Source organism: Muscardinus avellanarius, assembly GCF_963383645.1.
Source record: "Muscardinus avellanarius genome assembly, chromosome: 10".
NCBI classification, from domain to species: Eukaryota; Metazoa; Chordata; class Mammalia; order Rodentia; family Gliridae; genus Muscardinus; species Muscardinus avellanarius.
This window is the reverse complement of record NC_137796.1, coordinates 10832005-10853440: the sequence shown is the minus strand read 5'-3', so window position 1 is coordinate 10853440 and position 21436 is coordinate 10832005. Positions and strand designations below refer to the sequence as shown.

The following is a 21436-nucleotide window of genomic DNA, read 5'->3' as shown; positions in this document are numbered from 1 at the left end:
TTTTTTCTTCTTCTTTTAACTGGGAATAATAGTGCTGTTATCTCTCCCTTTTCTAAGGTGAGGGTAAAGTAGCGTCCATGCCCCCGCTGATCAATCTCACCCTGGGCAGCCTGTTGGATGACCAACATTGGCATTCTGTGCTCTTCCAGCGCCTGGGCAAGCAGGTCAACTTTACAGTGGACAAGCACCAGCATCGTTTCCATGCGCAGGGAGAATTCAATTACTTGGACCTTGATTATGAGGTGTGATGGTTACATTTCAATTAATGCAGCTTTTATGGGGGTCTGTGTGGTTGAACTCCCTAACAGGAAATAGGCTGAAGAGAACTCATCTGTGCAGTAAATCACAGGGCTGGCAAAGCATATCCAACATGGCCTGACTCACAACAGTGGGCTCGGGTCCTTGAGGCTCTGTCTTCTTTGCTATATGCTAATTTATACTCATAGCCCAAGCTCGTCCATTTTAGCCGACATCTGTAATCTCAGAACTTCATATGTAGGGAAATTTCTCCACAAACGTGTCTCACTATTACAAATGAATACATGATGTATTATATGATTTCTTTCTGTGATTGGGTACTCCTTGAGCAGTATAGATTTATCCGATGGGGGGAGGAGAGAGAATAGAGAAATATCATGACAAACAAATTAGTTACCTCATTAACAACAAATTAGAATATATAAATTTCAAAGCATGCAAGAAAGATGTAAAAAATAAAATATCAACTTTAGTTATATTATTAAACAGATTTATACCAAAGATATAAGGATATATTTTCTTCATCAAGCAGTAAATATTAAAATCAGGTGTGATTAACAACTTGTAAGAATAATCAAGGTCTAGTGTAAATGAAGACAGGATGCATATAAATTTGCTTTAAAATTGGCATCGTATTTTTTTCCCCAAGTACGGTGATGAAAACTTGATGTGTCTGTAAGGATTAAAGCTATAGTTGCTAATCATAATTATTTAAGCAGATCATCATAAAATCACTAAACAATATTATTGATGCCATTTTTCTTTCTAAGATCAGCTTTGGAGGGATTCCAGCACCTGAAAAATCACTGTCATTCCAACCTAAAAATTTTCATGGATGCTTAGAAAATCTCTATTATAATGGAGTGGATATCATTGATTTGGCCAAACAACAAAACCCACAGATCATCACTATGGTAAGAGGCTTTCTATGAGGAAATGAGCAGAACTATGTGTCTTTCTTGCAAAAATAAATGAATGAGTAAATAAAGTCCAATTTTAGGTTTCCATGTGATATGATGTTTTAGAGATTGCTTTTGCTTTATTTTTTCTTTGATTGGCAATATAAATATAAAGGATTAATTCTGTCTAAAGGGATTGTCATTCACAGGGCATAATTATTTTTATATGAAGTAGAGTACAAATTTTTTACCAGTGGATATTTTTATTTTGTTGTGATATTATTACTCCCAGAAGACTAATTTCTTTTCCTCTGTAATTTCCTTAATTGGCCATTCCCTGACCAACTAACTAGATCAAAATACCTTTCTAGGATCAGACAACATCCATGTATAATGAGACACTGGAAAAATATGTTTTCTTGGTCATGCGGAATAAGTAAGCAAAAAACCCAGTAGGCAGTCACAACACTGCATCTGCTGATCTGTCCATGAGCAATGGATTCCATTCATTGTACTTTAATTCTATGTAAGTGTAGCCAAATTGAAGTCTGTGTGTTGGCCAGGGATCAGCCAGGAAAACAGTACAAGAGAGAGTTATGAATCAAAGGATTTATCTCAGGCTTGGTTCCTTGCAACTGACAGAGGGGCTGGGAGAAGTTGGAAGATCTGAGATGTCAATAATTCTGCCTGAAGCCATATAGTATGTAGACATGTTGGACTTCATAGACTATTTTCAGCCTATGAAAAAAATTCCTTCCTTTCCCTTCCTTTCCCTTCCCTTCCCTTCCCTTCTCTTCCCTTCCTCCTTTCTTCCTTTCTTCCTTTTTCCTTCCTTCCTCCTTCCCTTCTTCTTTCCCTCCCTCCCTCCCTTCTCCCCCACCCCTCCTTTCTTTCTGTGCTTGGGATCAAATCCAAGAGCATTCTACCTCTGAACTACACCCCATCCCTATTTTATTTTATTTTTAATATGAAACAGGGTTCCACTAATTGCAAAAGGGCCTTGCTTGGTTGCTGAGGCTGGCTGTGAACCTGCAGTCCTTCTCTCTCATACTCCCAAGTACTAGGATAACAAGAGTGTGCCACTGTGCCTGGCTTGAAGGCAGCTTTCTTTGGTTTTTGTGGTACTTGCTGTCTCTGGTAGCCACTGGCCCGTGGATCCCTGGCCAAGCATCTGGGGATATGTCTGGGTTTGCCCTTGCCTGGTGAAGCCAGCCTGCAGAAGGAAGAGATGATGGAGGATGGAGGAGAGCACAGACAATGGGCTAAACCAGCGCCTCCTGGGGCATGATCCTCCCTCCCCCAAAAAACAAATCACTGGAGCAAAATAGCTGGTGTTTTACTTCTGACTCTCAAATATCACTTTATCAATCTGATAATAAAAAGGTGATATAATTAAGTTTAATTCATTTCCTTCCTTGCCTAAAACTCTAAATATGTAAATGTAAGCTCACTTTCCACCAGCGAATCCCAAAGTAACGCTCAAGCACCTCTCAAGAATATGTATTACTAAAAAAACAAAACCCTCTTTATTCTTTATTCTCTGTGAATTGGTAGCATGTAGATAAGTGTAACATCCCACAAGATTTAAGGAAAAAAATGCTGGCACTGGCAAAAAATAAAAATGGATGGAACTAGAGAGTCAGATGTTAAGTGAGATCGGCCTCTCTCAGAGTCAAGACTTGTGTGTCTTCTCTCATATGTGAAAGCTAGAGAAAAAATAGGAAAGGAAAAAGGACTTCAGGAACATGAAGAGAAAGATCAGTATCATCATGGAAGAGGCTGGGGAGGGGAGGCGAGGGGACACAGGAAGCTTGAGGAAGGGAGCAGACATGCTGCGGAGGCATCACTACAGATCCCGTGACCATATGTGGGGAGGAAGGAAGGGTAGTGCGGTGGGAGGCGGAGGGAAGCACACCGAGAGATGTCCTGTGCACACATGAACGTATCGCTTTGTGTCTCACTCTAGTGCATGATTACATCAGTGAAATTCTAAAGAAAACTAAGAGAAGGGAAAAATCCTTCAAGTCTATGATAGGATGGGTCCTTATAAAATGAATCTGTCTTCACCCTTTATTTGTACGTAATCAGACTGCTCATCAATCATACACAAGTGGTCATAAACGTTCTATGAGTATCACAGTGGTTGGTAAAAGGAAAAGATTTTAAAGTCATTTTTAACAAAAGAGAAAATAAAGAGGAAATATAGATATTATAGATAGGTATGTATTTTGTTAAAAAATGAGTTTCCAAAAAATTTTCCTGCAAGGAACTCTCGCGCTTGAAAGAGGATGTGCTGCTTGCAGGGCAGTCGGCTGCCATACACGTGAGGGACAAGACCCAGGTGTAGTGGAGAACACATCTCATTTCTATTGCCTTCCCGTCAGGGGTTACTGTGTAAGTAGGTGCTGTTGGCTTTCTGGCGTTTGTGACCTCATTCACTGGAACACAGGATTATTTAAGTAAAACACAATGGACTTTTAAGGAATCGTAATTTAGCTATAGATGCTTTTGTTTGAGCAAATGTTTTGCTTCCAACACATATTTCTTCAAAATAAAGCTAATGTCCTTGACTTTTCAAATGTACACTAAAGTTGAGAAATAGAAGACCAGAGAAAGTGGTTGAAGGATCTTTAAGATAGATGGCGAGAGCTGGTTATGGCGGTACACATCTGTCATCCCAATACTTAGGAGGCTGAGACAGGAGGACCTCAGGATTGAGGCCAACCTCAGCAACTTGGCGAGACCCTATTTCAAAATAAAACATTAAAAAAGTGCTGGGAGTGTAACTGGGAGATAGAATGTCCATGGATTCAATTTCCAATCACAAAAGAGAGAGAGAGAGAAAGAAAGAAAGAAAGAAAGAAAGAAAGAAAGAAAGAAAGAAAGAAAGAAAGAAAAGGATAGATGTCAATGTTTTAAGGGAGCAGGAGTGAAATCTGGAAGGAAATCCACCAAGTGCTATGTGCATGCATGTTTGTATACTTTGATCGTCACGATGATATATAAAAGTATAAAGTAATAGATTTTCACAGTGATAGAAATTTATTGATTGAAATCGAGGATAATGCGATTGCTAAGTAGCCTTCTTAGACAGTCCAAGTTCTGTTACTAATAAAATACAAGTGACATGCTGAAAGCTTACCCCTTTTCTTTATCTGCAGGGAAACGTGTCCTTTTCTTGTTCTCAATCGCAGTCTGTTCCACTGACTTTTCTAAGCTCCAGAAGTTATTTAGCCCTGCCGGCCTTTCCCAGGGAGGAAGAGATTTCTGCCAGTTTTCAATTTCGAACCTGGAATAAGGCAGGGCTTCTTCTGTTCAGTGAACTCCAGCTGGTTTCAGGGGGTCTCCTCCTCTTGCTCAGTGATGGAAAACTCAAGCTCAATTTCCTCCGGCCAGGAAAATTGCCCAGTGACATCACAGCAGGTAATAAATGTACTCCCGCAGGCCAAGCATATGGATTTGAAAGATTTCATTATCTCTGTGTTTCTCCTCCACAATTTTTATGCACAGCCCCCAAAATTAATATTTGCTTAATAAATGAATACTTGAGTTAATAAGATTATCAGCGCTCTTCCTTAGAGGAACTTGATTCCAATTTCCGTTTAAATATCATTGCAAATATTCGCAGTTCTTATTAACCAGAGTGATACTGATAGAGGGATGGAAATTTTCTCTTCTACTTCAGACAAATTATCAGCACATCCTGAGAATATGTGTTTTAAGAAAAACACGAAACACTTTGGAATAGACCTGTAAGTTAATTGGTGACCTTTCAGTGGAAAACTCAGCATGTCAAGCACAGTTGATTTACCTGGTCTTTTGGAAAATGGGAAAGATATTTCTGTTTTTGTTGTTGGTGGTGATGGCGGTGGTACATTGCAATTAAACATCATAGTAAGGTTCAGATTGAAATACACACAGCACCAATTGTGTATTTTCCTCTGCCAGAACCTCTTTTTCCCCATAAATGTATCTCTATATGATGTGCAGCTTAAAACTTAAATATTCAGCCATATTAACTTTACTTGCTGATATACTTTATAAGAGTAAGATACATTTTGGGAAATACAAAGTTCTTCATTTGGGCACCCATTGTGGGCAATACAGTTTCATTTTAATGATTAGAAGCAATATAATTAAGGTGACTATTTGAGCGTTTGGAAAATTAATGTCCAATCTAGGTCAGTGCTTTGAGTGAGGGATATTTTTGTCTCTTCATTAAAATTATATAGTTCTCAACAAGGGATCTCCATTACATTTTTTTACATAAATAGAATAATATCCAAGCTCAGCAACTAGAGGTCACATTGAGGTAAATTGCTACATTAATTTAATAAATGGTCTTTAAAAACAATTTAAAGATGTCAGCATACTATACTATATATCAACTATGACCAAAATTAATAGAATTAGCCTTGGAGATGGAAAAAAAGAGAAAACTTACAATACATTTAGAAACTAGTAAGAAAAACAAGTATACAAGTGGTCACAGAAATGACTATTTTTCATCTTTTTTCATCTATACATCATTTTATTTTATTTTATTTTATTTTATTTTATTTTATTTTATTTTATTGGTGGTACTGGGGTTCCTGGAAACCCTTCTACTTCCGGGCTACATTCCCAGACCTATTTTATATTTTTATTTGGAAACAGGGTGTCTTAAGACAGTGAGGCTGACTTTGAACCAGCGTGATCCTCCTGTCTCTGCCTCCCAAGTGCGGGGCTTACAAGCGTGCGCCACCACACCCGGCAACATCATTGCATTTTAAATTTGGGAGCTAGAAATTCACTATAAACTATGATATTTTAGGAGGTACTATGTTACACTATACTGTGGCCTTTTTAATATAACCCTCAGAATGTGCTAGATTCGCAGGCTTGACAAAAGGAAATAAATTAATCAGTGTCATATTAATAAGTAATAGGCCCCTAAGATGAGGGTCTAAAAATGTAAGCTTGCCATTAATGTGTAGTTTATTGTGATGTATTTGACATCCTCTGAAGTGGTTATATTCATAGCTTAATTTTCGATATCTTAGATTGCTTTAGTACAGTGTGCTCTGGTCAACCCCATGAAACTAGTTCATTTCTAACCACTTCAGAGGAATACATAGTTAATAAGTTACTAGGTGTAAGACTGTATAAAACACCCTGAGTGATTTTAAAATCTCTAAATGCATGTTTGAGTTCATATTCAGTATAACTCACTATATCCTATGACTTCTTGTGATTGTTTCCATAGCTGATAATGAAGTGCCTAGACTAAAATACAAATGTCAATATAGAAAACCTTTTATACTTCAGATAACAAAATTCAGTCTTAGCTTATCAAATCTTTCTCTACTGTCACTTTTCCAGTTTCTTTCAGTATAGTAATTATTGCTAATTTCAATGAAGCAAGTATATTTTGCATGTGCAAATAAACTACTTAAATGGAGCGAGGGGTTGGTTTGTTCTTCCATAAGAAAAGACTTACTACTTATGTTTCATTGTAGAAAGTTTGATAATTGGATCACCCATTGATTGGTATCCTAGTATATTGTAAGGATGGGTTAATTTTTCATAGCTATTAGAGATATAAATGACTAATTTTAAAAGTTTGACAATCTCAAAAATTTTATCATTTTTACAGTGGGGGAAAGACTCTAAAATTATATTGAGAAAGAACTGAATTGTACAGAGGTTTGAATCAGACTAAATTTGGTGTGATACATAGCTTTACAAATTGTCATTTGGAATTATTCAAAAATAATTTCAGTCTAAATAATTTTGAAATATTAATGATACTATATTATTAGCTTCTATATTATTATCAAACATATTAGTAATATTCGAAAATCCCCTATGACACAAAATATTTTCAATCCTTGTCACCTTTATAGATGTCAAAGCAAAAAAAAAAAAAGCATTAAATTGCATCTAGGACCCAATAAACAATGCAATTCTATTTTGTTATTTTAAACAAAAGCAATGTCACATTTGAGATTTCCGACATGATTTTGTCATTTCTACCCCAGCTCTTGTCCACTAGTGAAAATCAGGCCGTGGCACAATCCTCTAGCTCCCACAGCAAGGCCCAACTGACAAACTTATAGTCAGTGAGAGATTTCTCCATTTTTCACTTGCTGGACATTTGTGATTTCTGTGCCTCTGGCAATCCAGCCACCCTCTTGCTTTGCCTCACCTAGGAGAAGCCAATTTTTTTTATTGCCCTTCCTTCCTTTCACTATACTGTTCCTATGGTGGAGACTATAATCCTGTCACCTTTTAAACTCCCGTGCTCCGCTGAAGTGATGGGTACCAGTGACCTCCATATTTCCATCTTGACAAGAGCTCTCTACTGTTCTGGATCCTTAATTCTGCTTAGCCACGATAGTTTGTGGATATGGGAATTCCTGGTGCTTTCAGAACCCTAAAATATATTTGGAAATAGGCACAACCCTTCAGTTGCTTCTTGAGTAATGACCTCCACATAATTGCCTTTTGTACCCTGGTGGAGAACCTACCCTGTATGGCAGGCTTATTTTTTCTGTATACATTTCCCCTCTGGATGCCAGTTATGGTCATACAAGAGAGTGATGGCAGCTAAGCTGTCATACTGTTTCTGTAGCAATTTAGGGCTGGTACCAGAGATTATATATGAGCGAGCAGATAGAAACTTCTTCCTACTGCTGTATGTGTGTTTATGTGGTTTGAGCCAGCAGGGAATAGGGAGGGAGGAAGGGAGGGGGGTTGGGGATAGAGAAAAAGGGAGAGGGAGAGGGAGAGAGAAAGGAGAGAGGAGAGAGAAGATAGAGAAGTAGCAAGACAGAAGGTTCTGCTATACAATCCTCTCTTTTCCTACTACCCGCATTTGCATTTATGACTTTTTTTTCTATCTGTAGTAATCCATGTTTTCTAGCCAAAGTCTGTAGTAAACATATCTAAAGTATAAACAAGTTCAATGTATTATTTGTTACAACAAAAGTAACATACACCCTAGGCATCTCAGGGGTTGTCTCAATGCAAAGGCATTAAAGAATGACTTATTATATGATTTGGGGTAGTGTCTCATGACCTGTGGGATGTTTCAAGAGAGAAATAATTTCTGTGGATTAAATGCTATCAGGATGTGAGGGTCATTCTATAATTAGGTATCTTTGTAAATCTCTAGAAGGATGGAGGAATGAAATGAGGCTAAAGTTGTAGTTGGCAAAGATAAAAACAGTTATTCATATGATCCAGAAGACGAAGAAGTCTGGTATTTTTGTGGTTTGTGCAGTAGTCTTGGGTTGGACTATGCTTACATAAGATTATGAAGCAATTTTTATTTTATCCCCCCATTTTATTGTTGAATGACCTTGTCTGATAATGATGTCTTGAGAGGTAGCATACATTGGACAGGAAAACATCAAGGCCACCTCTTTGTACCACCTTATAGAAAGAGGCCTTTCTAATAGTGCTGGACTAGCTCCCATCTATCAGGGACTACTTTTCTCTTTCTCAAAGTTAATTGTTAAATGTGAGGAAAAGCAAAACAGTGACCACTCGAGTTGCAAAGAAGAATGTAGGCTTTCTCAGACAACATTCTTACAGCTATAATCCCAAACAACTGACCACACAACTTAAAGGAAGGAATATTTATTTGCTCACAGTTTTTGGAGATTTCAGAGCTTCAGTCCATGTCAGGCTGGGTCAGTGGAGTTCAGGGCATGGTGGTGGGAAGCAGAGAATGATAGAGATAAAGATAGAGAGAAAGATAGGAATCTAGAGAGCAAGCAAGGGGACTTACATACCAAATTACAGTCCCTAAGGCCACACCTCCAGTGACCCACCTTCCCCAGCCCTACCGCACTTGCCTAGGTTACCACCCAGTAAATCCATTGTGACCCTCTTGACTCAGTTATATCAACTCTGAACATTAAAACATGAGCTCTTCAGGGGATAGTCTATATCTAACTGTAACATGGGCTTTAGAGTAAGACTTAAGTTTCTGTTTGCTCTTTTACTCACCAGTTGGATGCTACCTTGGGTAATTGTTTTTATTCTCTGAGCATCATTTTCTTTGTATTTACAATGTGGATAATAATAGTTGTGGAGAAGATTAGATGATACAATGGATAGAAAGCAATAGTACCTGTTATACATAGTAGCTCAATAACATTATCATTAGCATCATTTTATTAGAATGTCAGCAATGTGCTCCCTATGTAAACTCAAAAGTTATGAGTAATGACAATAGTTAATATAATTAGTATCTAGTTGCATACTATCATAAAAAAGATAAAAGTATATATGTTATGATACCCTTTCTCTTCTCCCTCTTCCATATGTGACCATTAAAAAGGGTTCACCTTGCCGGGCATGGTGGCGCACTCTTGTAATCCCTGTGCTTGGGAGGTGGAGACAGGAGGATCGCGCAGTTTTGAAGCCAGCCGCGCTGGCTTAAGAGACCCTATTTCCAAATAAAAAAGTATAAAAAATAGTCTGGGAGTGTAACCCAGAGATAGAAGGGTTTCTAGGAACCCCAGTACCACCAAAAAAAAAAAAAAAAAAAGGTTCACCTCTTATTGGATCTAGAAGTAGGAAGAAACTGGATCCTAAAATGAGAAATATAATCTGATTTAGAGTCACATAGACTTAGTTAGAATAAGTTAGAAGCCCTTATTCATGATGTCTATAATGAATGATGCTGGAGAACAGCTTTCTGAAGCTTCCTCCACAAATATGGTCCAAGTTCATAACCTCCTAGCTGGTTAGATGGATGCATTTAGCTGTGTCAAATTACAAAATGGGCTGTCACAGCAGTCTTTTGTTCTTTGTCTAACTTGGCTTCTCTATTGGCAGTATTATTCAAAAGCTTCCCAAAGCCTTTGATTTAATTCTGTTGTGTGTCTAACCAGCAGTTGCCCAGAGCACTGCTACACAAAGTGTGTTCTTTGGACCAACACTGGCTGAGTGAAATACTTGTTACCAATGCGTGACAAGATAAGTACAAAAATTGAGATTAAGCTTCTAGGAACGGTTACAACAAAAAATAGATTGCTGCAACATTTAAGGGTATAGTTAGTAGGCTCATATTTTATATTATCTTAATTTTTTAGTAATTTATTGTTATTGTATAAAAGTTTCAATCTGCAATAGATTGGGAAATAAAATGTTCTTTGCCACAGGTAGTTTAAGAAGTATGATTTATGTTATTGTGTTTGAACACAAGCAAAAAAAAAAAGGCTAAGGTAAAATATCAACAGTAGAGTCATATACATAGGGCCCATGTATGATTTGAGAAAAATACAGGGGACTTGCTTTTGGGGGTAGGGAAGGAGGAGGAGGTGTGTGTACATGTGCACAAAGTATAGAGAAGGATTTTTACTCTACTCCTTACCTTCTGAAGGAAGCACGGATGACAAATTGGGGACGTTTGATTTATTTTAGTCCAATCTTATACCCTCAGGAATTATATAAATTTGTTCAGTGCCTATTTAGAGTCCACTCTTAGAAAATGTGTCTAAAAGTATCCAACCAACATTCTCCATATCAAGTGTCAAGACTTTCCACCATCTTCTACACACAAAACCAGAGTTGGGTTCAGGGAATTTTTTTTTTTTACCTTTATGGATATGACATGAATGTAACATTTCATGCCTCAACTAGAATTTGAGTTAGATTAAATACATACAGAGCAAAAAAAAAAAGTGTAATCACCTGAGGGGGCTCTGACATACTTTCAGTCTGAAAACTTGTGGTAGAAACTAGCTCAGGGGAGCAAAATAAATTGCATATAATACCAGAAAAGAGGTCCATATGATATCAGAAAGGAAATTGCAGATAATAGCAGAAAAATGGCTCTTTGGATTTAGTAGAGTGTTTATATTTTTGTTTCTTGATTCAATCTGCTGAATCCTGCTGAGTTAAATATTCAATGGATATGAACCTTAATGGTAAATCCACAATGGAAACGCTAAGGTTCTACTTCTGAGCTTAGAATTCAGCCACAGAGCCTCTTGTAGATCTAATTCCCTTTAAGAGGGAGAGACTCTATGCCATTACACAGATTCATGATTATTGGGACTGATAGAGGAAAATTGCTTTTTAGAGGTAACAAGAACACTTTGACTTTTGATCATAACAATTGTATATTTATATTTGCATGAAAATTCAAAAATTGTCTATGCATGTGTGCATATACACACATGAACACATAGAGTTTTTTTCATTATTGGTGATATGATTATATTCTATAAGGTTTCCATGAATCCCGAATTGGGGAATACTGAACTGTTATTCCTAGGGGAAATATAGGGCTAGATTCCTTTGAGTCTCTGATCTTAACAGTTTTCTAAACTTATCGGTATATAACCATATTATATGTTTGATATGCGTGTTTCCTTTTAAAAGACACCTTATTTGGTACAGAAGTATATTGTTGACTCATTAACTCATTAACATTGAACTCACTGGCCAACAGAACTGTAACACATACCCACATGAAACTTAACTAACACACATATTTTCTCCATAAGACACATCACAACCTGCTTGCACTTAGGAATACTGGACAGCACTTTGGTACTATACTTGAGGGCCAATATAATCAGCAACCCCTCCCCCATTATACATTCATAAAAGTTTCAAAAACAAACTGGGCATGGTGATGTACGCCTGTAATCACAGTACTTGAGAGGCTGAGACAGGAGGATCACAGGTTCATGGCCAGCCTCTGTAACTTAGTGAGACCCTGTTTCAAAACTTGAGAAAAATAAGCTAGGTGGTGGTGGCACATGCTTGTAATCTCAGCATTTGGGAGGCTGAGACAGGAGAGTCACAGTTCACGGACAGCCTCAGCTACTTAGGCCCTTTGCAACTCAGTGAGACCTTGTTTCAAAATAAAGAATAAAGAAATGAATAGGGCTGGGGATGTAGCTTGGAGATAGAATGTTCCTGAGTTCCATTCCCAGTATGACACACAAAAAATAAAATATTTTTATTTTAGGGCTGCAGTTGTAGTTCAGAGGGGGGAATACTCCTGGGTTCAATCCCAAGTATCACACACACAGAAAAAAATCCCAAAACATATTTACAGCATGAGAACTGTAATGACAGGGCCAGGTGTTGTCTTCTTTGGCCACAGCAAGAAATATGTACATAGGGTAACTCCAGTTCTTGGCTGCTGATGGAATTTGCTAAACATTTTACTAAAGCATCATAAGAGGTGGCTAGATAAAAGTGTAAAGAAAAAAAGAAGGTAAAACATTTTACTGGGTATTACTTAGAATTTGGCAAAATAGCTCTGCTCTTTCTAAACCTCTCTCCCTAAGAAGTAAATTACATGAATGGAGGCTGAAAATTAGTCAGTGCCAAATACTGGAAAGGTTCTAACCATTCAGTATTACCCAGGGCTGGGAGTTTTATTCTCGCGATTGAGGGCCTAAGAAGGAGATAATAGCTCACCACTTTGCACATAAAGATACTGGATTCCCACTCCCCTCCCTTCCTTTTCTTGCCTTTTATTAATACAATACTCTCCTCATTCAAAGTTTCCCTTTCTGCAGTTTTAGTTATCTAAAATGTTTGCTGTCCAAAAATACTAAATGGAGAATTCTGGAACTAAAATCATTACAAGATTTCTGTTACCATATATTGTTGTAATTGGTGTGTTAATTATTATTATTGTTAATCTCCAACTGGTTTTGATTTGTAAGTTGAACTTCATAATGGTATGTATGTATAGAAAAAAAACCAGTAGTATATAAGTTTCAGACACCTCTCAGAGGCTTTGGGCTGTATTCCCTACAGATACAGGGGACCAGTGTGGATATAAATACTGCAGTGGATTGACAGGGCCCTGTGTATTGCTGGTTCATAACCAACCACTTGTAGTGATGCTGTTAAGAGCCATCTCTCTCATGGAGTTTCCCTCCCCTAGGTGTCGGGTTGAACGATGGACAGTGGCATTCCATCTCCTTGTCTGCTAAAAGGAATCACCTGATTGTGGCGGTGGATGGCCACGTGACATCTGCTTCTTCTCTGCTGGGGCTCGAGCACGTTTATTCAGGGAGCACCTATTACTTTGGAGGTGAGAAGGGGGGTCAAGCCTTAGGGGCAGTGGGGCCATATTTGCATGTATGACTCCTTTCAGCCATGGGAAGCCCTCATGCTTTTATCATTGTTAATCCCAGAGGATAAATCCCTTCCTTACATTCTCGAAATGCAGAATTGTGGGTGGTACTAGAGAACATTATGCTAAGTGAGATTAATCAACCACAAAAATAAAAAATACGGTGTCCCCCTTAATATGCAGAAGCTAGGGAGAAAAGGGGTCCTAGGAGGAACTCGGGATGAAGGAGGAGAAACCATAGAGGAGCAAATAGGGTGACCTAACTGGGGGTAGGGGGGTTGGAGTAGGGAAGAGGGAAATTTCCAAATGTACCTGATGTATGTTCACAAACATATCAATCACTAAGCCAAACATGAGAAATGGAGAGTCAATCACAAAAACAAATTATGACCAAAAGTGCATTGCTGCAAGGTGGACATACTCCAGCTTACAATTTCTATCATGAGATTTATTTTAAGTAGGCCACCTGCTTCTGTTCTTTCTTTCAGCCCTTGTTCTGTTGCCCGAGCGTTACACTGCCCTTACAGGTCGCCTTCTGGTTTTGTGGATTGATTTTTATTGCAGTATTTTCCCATTGCATGCCTCTTAGCTGCTCTAAAGAATTGTTAGAAAGCTTGTTGCTTTCTCACCACCCAATGCAAAAGGACACCAGTATGCCAATGGGCAGATAATTTAATTAGCCATAACAACCTCTTGCTAAGTAATAATGCCCAGATACATGTGAAGAAGTCATGGCGCCCATGCAACACCAGAACATACTCCTTAGAGAATAACAACAAATGTAGCCTTGACTTGCCCCATGTTTGAAAAGCAAACTTGGGGAAAGCAACTTGAGAAATAGAAACGAATTCCTAGTGCTGGAAAATTAAAACCAAATGTGTCTTCCCGTTAGATATGCAGTTTTAAAACTGTTAGTTGAAAGACTTGTTTCTAATCATGACATGGGGTGTTTCTTATATTATCATTGTTTTGATGTTGTTATATTGCATTTTAATAGATGTTTCTGTCTAGGATCATTTTTTGAATTTAGGGGAAAGCATCCCAGGCTTGATGATTCACCAATAAAACACGAATTATTTTCTAAGCATTGACAATGAGTTCATGGCCCAGGAACTTGGCTCCCCAGAACTTCAAAGCAAACAAATGAACAAAAATAAAAGAAATTCGTCCTTAATCCATCCCTGTGAAAGGCAGCATAGGGCCACCTTCTTAAAAGATAAGAATTGTTGACTTTACTGGGATTTGTTTATTTCTGAACCAGGTTGTTTCAGAATATATGATTGATTTTTGTGGCAATCCATAGGCACACATTCTTTTAATCAATAGTAAGAAACACAGAACAACTTAATGGAGAGCTTTCATTTCAAAGGGGAAGATTTAGAAGCACTAAAAGAGATAAGAAAAAAGCAGGCCTATTGTTAAATTATGCAAAATAGAAAATAAAAGACTTGATAAACATGTGTATAAATCATGAAATGAGAATCATCATTCTTATAGTATTTTACACCCTTCACGTTTAGAGCTAGCAATGCTTAGCTCTTTGTGTAGAAATTATTTTTCTAGTGGTTCCTTAATACTCTAATGTTATTCTGTAGTGAAATATATCACATATACCCTCTGTAATTTTTTTTGTTAGAATACATATGTTTGTTTTATACTATATTATTTTAAAAATCATTTGGCTACTTTTGATTCATTAAAAAGTTTCAAAGGGCTACAGAGAGATTCCTGTATACCCCATATCAGGTTCTCTCTAGACATATCTTCCATTCTCTATACAATGTTTTAAGGAATATTTAAGTACAAAGTTTAAGTCTGAGTTCTGCAGATGGAGAATAGCTGAGTGTCTAATTTCTGTGAATTCCCCCATGGGATCCTTGTGCTGTACTTTCTATACCATGCAGCACACGCTAAGGATACTGAGCTGTGCGCAGAGTACTCATTTTATTCCTCCCTTGGGTAGAGCAAGCACCATCCATCCAAAGCCCAGACTCCACTTCCATGCAGTCTCGACTGACATCTCACTTCTGGTATTGGGGCATGCAGTGATAATTTATCTGTCATCCTTAGAGGTGTTTAACATGCTGACTGCCTCTGGTACTAGATCCATAATTAATTCAGCATTAAGTATTCTCTAGAAATCTTCCCATTTTAGAACTTTCATCTCAGATGGGTTCAGCTCTGAGCTTCTCTCTGGTATTGTGTTCTATTAACTCCTAGCTGCCTCTCATAAGAGACTATGCTCACTAACCCGGTTGAACCCTTCTTTTTGCTAAGAATTTCTCGCACATTGAATCCTATATCTAAGAATGAAGGGCCTCATGATCTGACCCTGTGCTTTCTGTACTGTTTTACGACCTTTCCTTGTGACTCTGGGTTTGTTTAGTTTGGTTTCCTCTGGGCGTCTGGTATAATTTATTTTATTCTGAGATAGTTTGAGATGTATCAGGAAATACCACCTGGAGTAAAGAAGATTAACAGAGCTGTTTATATTTCTGGCATATGATAGTTGGTTGTCAATACTATTGAACTATTATCCTTTCAGTTTTTATCCTGACATTCTTAATTGGCTAATAAGTCACCCAGAAAACATATCGAGACCATGGTAATCAGGTCCTACAGTGCAGAAGAATTTTAAGCACTGAAAAACGTGTGTATTATCATGTTTAATAAATTAGTACTCAAAAAGCTTGGATTGCTTTTTCTTGATATGTGAAATTTGGAACTTCAAAGCCTCCCCTGGGTTAAAATAGAATATTTCAATGCACTTGCTAAGTTTTAAATAATGATATTGGTCTTATTTTTCCATGTAAATATATTTTGTTGGGAAAATAGAACAATAAAAGGAGAATATCCTTAGAATATTTAATTTTAATGAAAACTCCCATGTAGAAAACTAGCATGGATTATACAACAAATTAAGAAGTCATTGATTCATTTCTTATTCTTTGAAATTATAACAGTGGTTGACAACCATAGCAACAAAGAAAGATTAATGAAAAATATGTAAGCATAATATATATATGTTCATACTCCATAAAATTATTTATTTTGCTTGAGTAAACACTTAGAACATCATTAAACTCAGAAAATAATGGCTAATATTGTATTTCTTTATTATTTAAATAATTAGAACAAATCTTAAATGTTAGGAAAAATCAATATAAGAGGAACATTCTTTTCTGAGGCAAAGAATAAATAAAATCAAACAGTAAAATGTTTTTTGACATTTAGCCATTTGTATTTGTTAAAATGCATGTAAATATGGTTCTACACGTAGGGAAATAAAGTATTTAATTAAGTAGTTGGTAATTTTATTCCAAGCCAATACATCTTCCTTTCAGATAGTTAACTTTAAATACAAAGGCAGCTCATTATTATTGATTTATCTTTTCTGATCTGCAGTGCACATATTCATCCTTTATGCTCTTGGTTTTGCAGTCTAAAAGACTAAGCTCTCGTGTCTGTGCTATATATAACGTAATGCTGCTGGCTGGCATGTTTAGGGTTCTTTAGCTAATATGCATACTTCTGAAACTCGGAGCAAGCTAGTGTGCGTGCATGTGATTGGTATAGCACTAGTGACTCCCTGTGAGTACTGTGGAAATAAAGAAAAATACTCTGCGCGAGCTGCAACCTCTAATTTAGACTGAATGAACAGAGCCACGATGATTTTAGTGCCCTCCTTTCATTTAGAACGTAATCAAACATCTCTTTTACTGTTTTTCCTTCTTAGTTATGCTGTGATCTTGACTCCTGACTCATTATGGGGTATCTTATTTTTCCTTTGTTTTATCTGGATCAGGTTGTCCTGACAAAAGCTTTGGCTCCAAGTGTGCAAGCCCAGTTGGAGGATTTCAAGGGTGCATGAGACTCATTTCTATTAGCAACGAGGTGGTTGATCTGATTTCAGTGCAGCAGGGCTCCCTGGGGAACTTCAGCGACCTTCAGATAGACTCCTGTGGCATCTCAGACAGGTAAGCACGATCTCACTTCTTTACTTCGACCTATTCAAACTTTGGGTAGCAGATTAAACTGTATATTTAAAAATAAACATCTATTCTCTGCCTGCCATATGTTCCATCGGAAGTGAATTATATTTACATCAGAAGTGACAAAAAACACAGCTTTTGTTTTCTGTATCGGATTTCAAATGATAGAAAGTAGTTATATACAAGATAAGGGACCATGTTAATTATGTGGACACATGCTACCAATTCACAAAAGGTACTGTTGAGGCTGTTATAATTTTGGGTGGGCATAAATGCATTAGAAACATCACTAATTGCAATAGATGAAGGCACCTGCACAGTATATTGATTATCAGGTGCGAATAAACCAGAGATCTGTGTGGTTGGTTATCAAGCTGGCTCTTGCTACCTTGAAAGTTGAATCATAGTCTTAGAGTCAGGGGAACTTAGCTGGGCTCTATTCTAATGGACACCTTTCATGAGACATCACCATCTACTCTGCAGGAATACATGAAGGAGTACCTCCTCTAGAAAATCTTAGGGCCATAGTATTGCCCATGGTGTCAGGATGACCCTGTGGGTTCAGCAGATTCTTAGTATAGGACCATGTGAGGCAAGAGCTAGGCATACATTTTGAGGACCCTCAGCCTGTAGCATTACACCAGCAGTTAATAATGGCTAAAACTGGTGGGCAGGCTCGGGAAATGGTAGCAATGTCATCTTCCCAACCATGCCTCATAATCAGGGCGGCTAGGTTTAATTATCGAGTTGGGTGGAATGTCACAGCCGTTGCAGATTTTATAAAATCTATAAACCAGGCCCTCTGCTGAGCACTTAACATGAATAAGTACTTTGATGAATCTTTACAAAAATCCTTAAAGCCTGTTCTTAATGGTATTTTTCTCTTATAAGTATAGAGATAGATGCACGGAGAGGTGGAGTTGGCTAGATGACGTCACTTGGAAAAGGCAGAGCCCCCCCCAGACCCCAGCCAGAGCCAGGAACATCTATCCGTGCAGCTTTTGTGGGTCCACGTTAGCATTTATGGGGGTTAATATTTCATCCGTGCATAATAACCATATCATTTAATGGTTTAATCAATTATAATTAAAAAAAATAGTAACATTAAAAACATATTAATAATCTGTCAGGAACAATGAAGTCCTTTTTTATTCTTTTACTGTTTCTGACTTTGAACAGGATCAGACCTCCACATAAAAGTGCACACACACCCACACACAGATACACATACATGCTCACACTCCCTTGCATGCCTCTTCATACATGCTCGCTGCACAGATTCACTAACACAGGCATTGCACACAGCCTCTGTCAAACACGGGCACACTCATAGGCTCACTCATGTATCCAATAGCTCCTCACATACACACCCTAATCCTTACATGCTCTTACACAAGTCCTCATGCACACTCACATACATGCACACCTATACCATCCTGACACTCACACACCTATAAGGTCATACTCACACTCCTTATACACACATACCTTCCACACACACACACAGTCACTCAGACACACACACTTGTTGAAGCCTTACCCTTGGACTGTGGACATACAGGAGGGTGGTCCTAAGCCCAGGAGCTCCAGGAGACCCGGGGATGAGGATGGAAATGTAGGGGCCGCTGCTATCCTGGTGGCCAAGTTTGGCGAAGGGACAGGGGTGACAGGTGTTCGGACTTAAAGGCTTATTAAGCTGCTTAGATGTAGGCCACTTGTTAAATGAAACTGTTCATGTATCTTTTGAGAGAACCATTTTGGATATGCCTTTAGTGGTGTGTTATGAGCATACATCACATTGAGGTTTAGTGTGATAAAATCGTATATGCACACAGCACCCCCTGGTACATCCCCTCTGGATCCCATCAGCTCCCTTCTCTCTGTTCATAATATTGAAGTTGGTACTGAGAGCTTTATGAAGGCGCACAGGATTGGTTGAACTGTTTCCTTCATCATTCTCCCCTTCCCCTCCCCAAGTCCCTTCTGTTATTCTACTGGTCTCTCTCCTTATCTGATGTCTCTGTTTGTTTTTTTCCTAATTTCTCTCCAGCTTCCACATAGGAGAGAAAATATATGACCCTTGATTTTCTGAGCCTGGCTAACTTCACTTAGTATAATATACTCTAGATTCATCCATTTTTCCTGCAAACACATAATTTTGTTCTTCTTTATAGCCGAGTATAATTTCATTGTGTGTATATACCGGCCTCATAACCCAGTCATCTGCTGATAGACACCTCGGCTGGTTCTATAATCTGGCTTCTGAGAATTGTGCTGCTAGAACCATGGCTATGCATGGATCACTATAATATTCTGACTTCTACTTCTTGGGAAAGATCCCCAGGAGTGTTATAGCTGGGTCAAATGGTGGCGACAATCCCAGTCTTCTTAGGGAGCTCCTCGCTGATATCAACCTTGAGAATATCAGTGGTCAGGAAGGTCACTGTCTCAGCCATCCTCATCTACCATCCCCTGGGCATAGTAAGGCAGAGGAGTGGTGTCTACCTCGTCTCTAATGATACCTGGCTGCACAGACCCCCAGACAAAAACAAGGAGGTCCTTCTGTGACAGTGTTCCTTGTTCTGATCTCACAGACCCAGCACACACCTACTGGCTTTCCTGGCCCTCCATCTTCCTGCCCTTCTAATCCACCTTTACTGCTTCCTCTTTGGACTCTGGCCTTGAGCCTCCATTGTACTACCCTCCCTCCAGCTCCATCGTGTCCCCCCTCCAGGCCAGAGTGTCTACCCATAGTTCTTTGCTCTTTTTCACAGCCCCACAAGCCTGTCCTTCTCCCTTAGGCTCACAAGTGGGGTTTATTAAAGTTGATTTAGTGTTATTCTCTCTCATGTAGTGGCAAAGCCTGGCTCTCTGGGGATGTGTAATTGGGAGTAGGTGGGCACAGGGTTAGTACTTGTCAAATATAGTTTTGAGGAGGGATGCTAGATTTGAATTCTAGGGCTCACCATTCTTCCGGAATCTATAGGTAACTGACATTGTCTAATTTCCTTAAATGTAATAATGTTACGTAAAACTTACATCCACATCATTAATCCCAGCCAAATTTTAACATCGTCAGAAAGTCTCTTGAGATTTTACTTGTGATGGATGAGGAGTGAGGCCACGTCAAAACCGCTCCCATTCCTTTGGGTTTGGGATATTGATGTATGCATGTGTTCCAATTCACAAGCAATGGAAATAATGACGGTAGTGTCCAAGAGAAAGATTGAGAAGCTTGAGAAAATGGATTGATGGATTGTCTTGCTGTGCGTTGGAATGACTAGCAAAGAAGTGTAAAATACAATTGTTTAGTACATTTGTTGAGAACGAGTACTTTGCTATATGATGCAAATTGCTATAGGTTACCAGCAGGCAAACATTACCACATAATAAATTTAAATAAAACACACAATTTAGCCTTTCACATTTTATTTTAAAAATGTGAAAAGTCCAGCCTGAGTAGTGAGAATCAAGAAAAATGAATGCAGTCAGTCTTTTGGAAGCAAATCAAGTTGAAATAGCCTGTGTGTCACAATAATTAAAGATTCATTCTCTTGGATTTTAGGCAAAGCCACATATATCTGCCCCCTTTAAAAACAAGATCTGAGGTCTATTAAAAAGTGAGCTGCTTTGCCCTTATCTGATCTGATGGCCAACCAGGATTGTTACTATTTTAATGTTTTAAAAATCTCCTTCTTTTCCTAAATTGCCATTGATTTGAAATGTTTAAACTTAAATAAATCATGATACAATCTTTGAATGGATTTCTGCAAACCTATAAAATGCTAAAATATATATAAAATTAATGGGCCTGGAAACATGTCCATTATTCATTTTTGGATTCTTAACAAATGGACTGCAAAGTAGCAGTACTTTGTTATTATATTTATGAGTCAATACAGGCATATGCGTTTGCAGTAGTGATTTCTCTCTATGTTGTGAGAATATAAGTGATCTTGATCTGTTTCCCGTCTGTAGTGTGGATATCTATTTTTCATCATAAAAAGTCAGTAATTTTATGTTCAGTTAAAAATTGAAAAAAAATCTATAAGTAAAACATGAAGCTCCTATCCTTAGTTTTAATAAAGGAGGTGGCAGCAACCCATTGTGAGTGTATTCTTGGCAGATTCAAAATTAACTTTTTTTGGCCGGGTGTGGTGGCGCACGCTTGTAATCCCCGCGCTTGG

General features: G+C 38.1%; 1 protein-coding gene across 6 annotated transcripts in view; it reads left to right on the top strand.

The window, feature by feature from the left end:
• The window catches only part of CNTNAP4 (contactin associated protein family member 4), a gene marked incomplete at both ends in the record, with an annotated part of 302761 nt that overhangs the window by 183119 nt on the left and 98206 nt on the right, over window positions 1-21436 (top strand). For 3 of the 6 annotated variants that reach the window (XM_080702913.1, XM_080702916.1, XM_080702912.1), the window contains 5 exons: window positions 58-242; window positions 1029-1172; window positions 4319-4580; window positions 13066-13215; window positions 17063-17234. In XM_080702913.1, coding sequence (XP_080559039.1) covers window positions 58-242; window positions 1029-1172; window positions 4319-4580; window positions 13066-13215; window positions 17063-17234 — 913 coding nt within the window. Of the gene's footprint in view, window positions 1-57; window positions 243-1028; window positions 1173-4318; window positions 4590-13065; window positions 13216-17062; window positions 17235-21436 lie in introns of all 6 variants that reach the window. The other 3 variants (XM_080702911.1, XM_080702914.1, XM_080702915.1) reach the window with 3 other exon arrangements.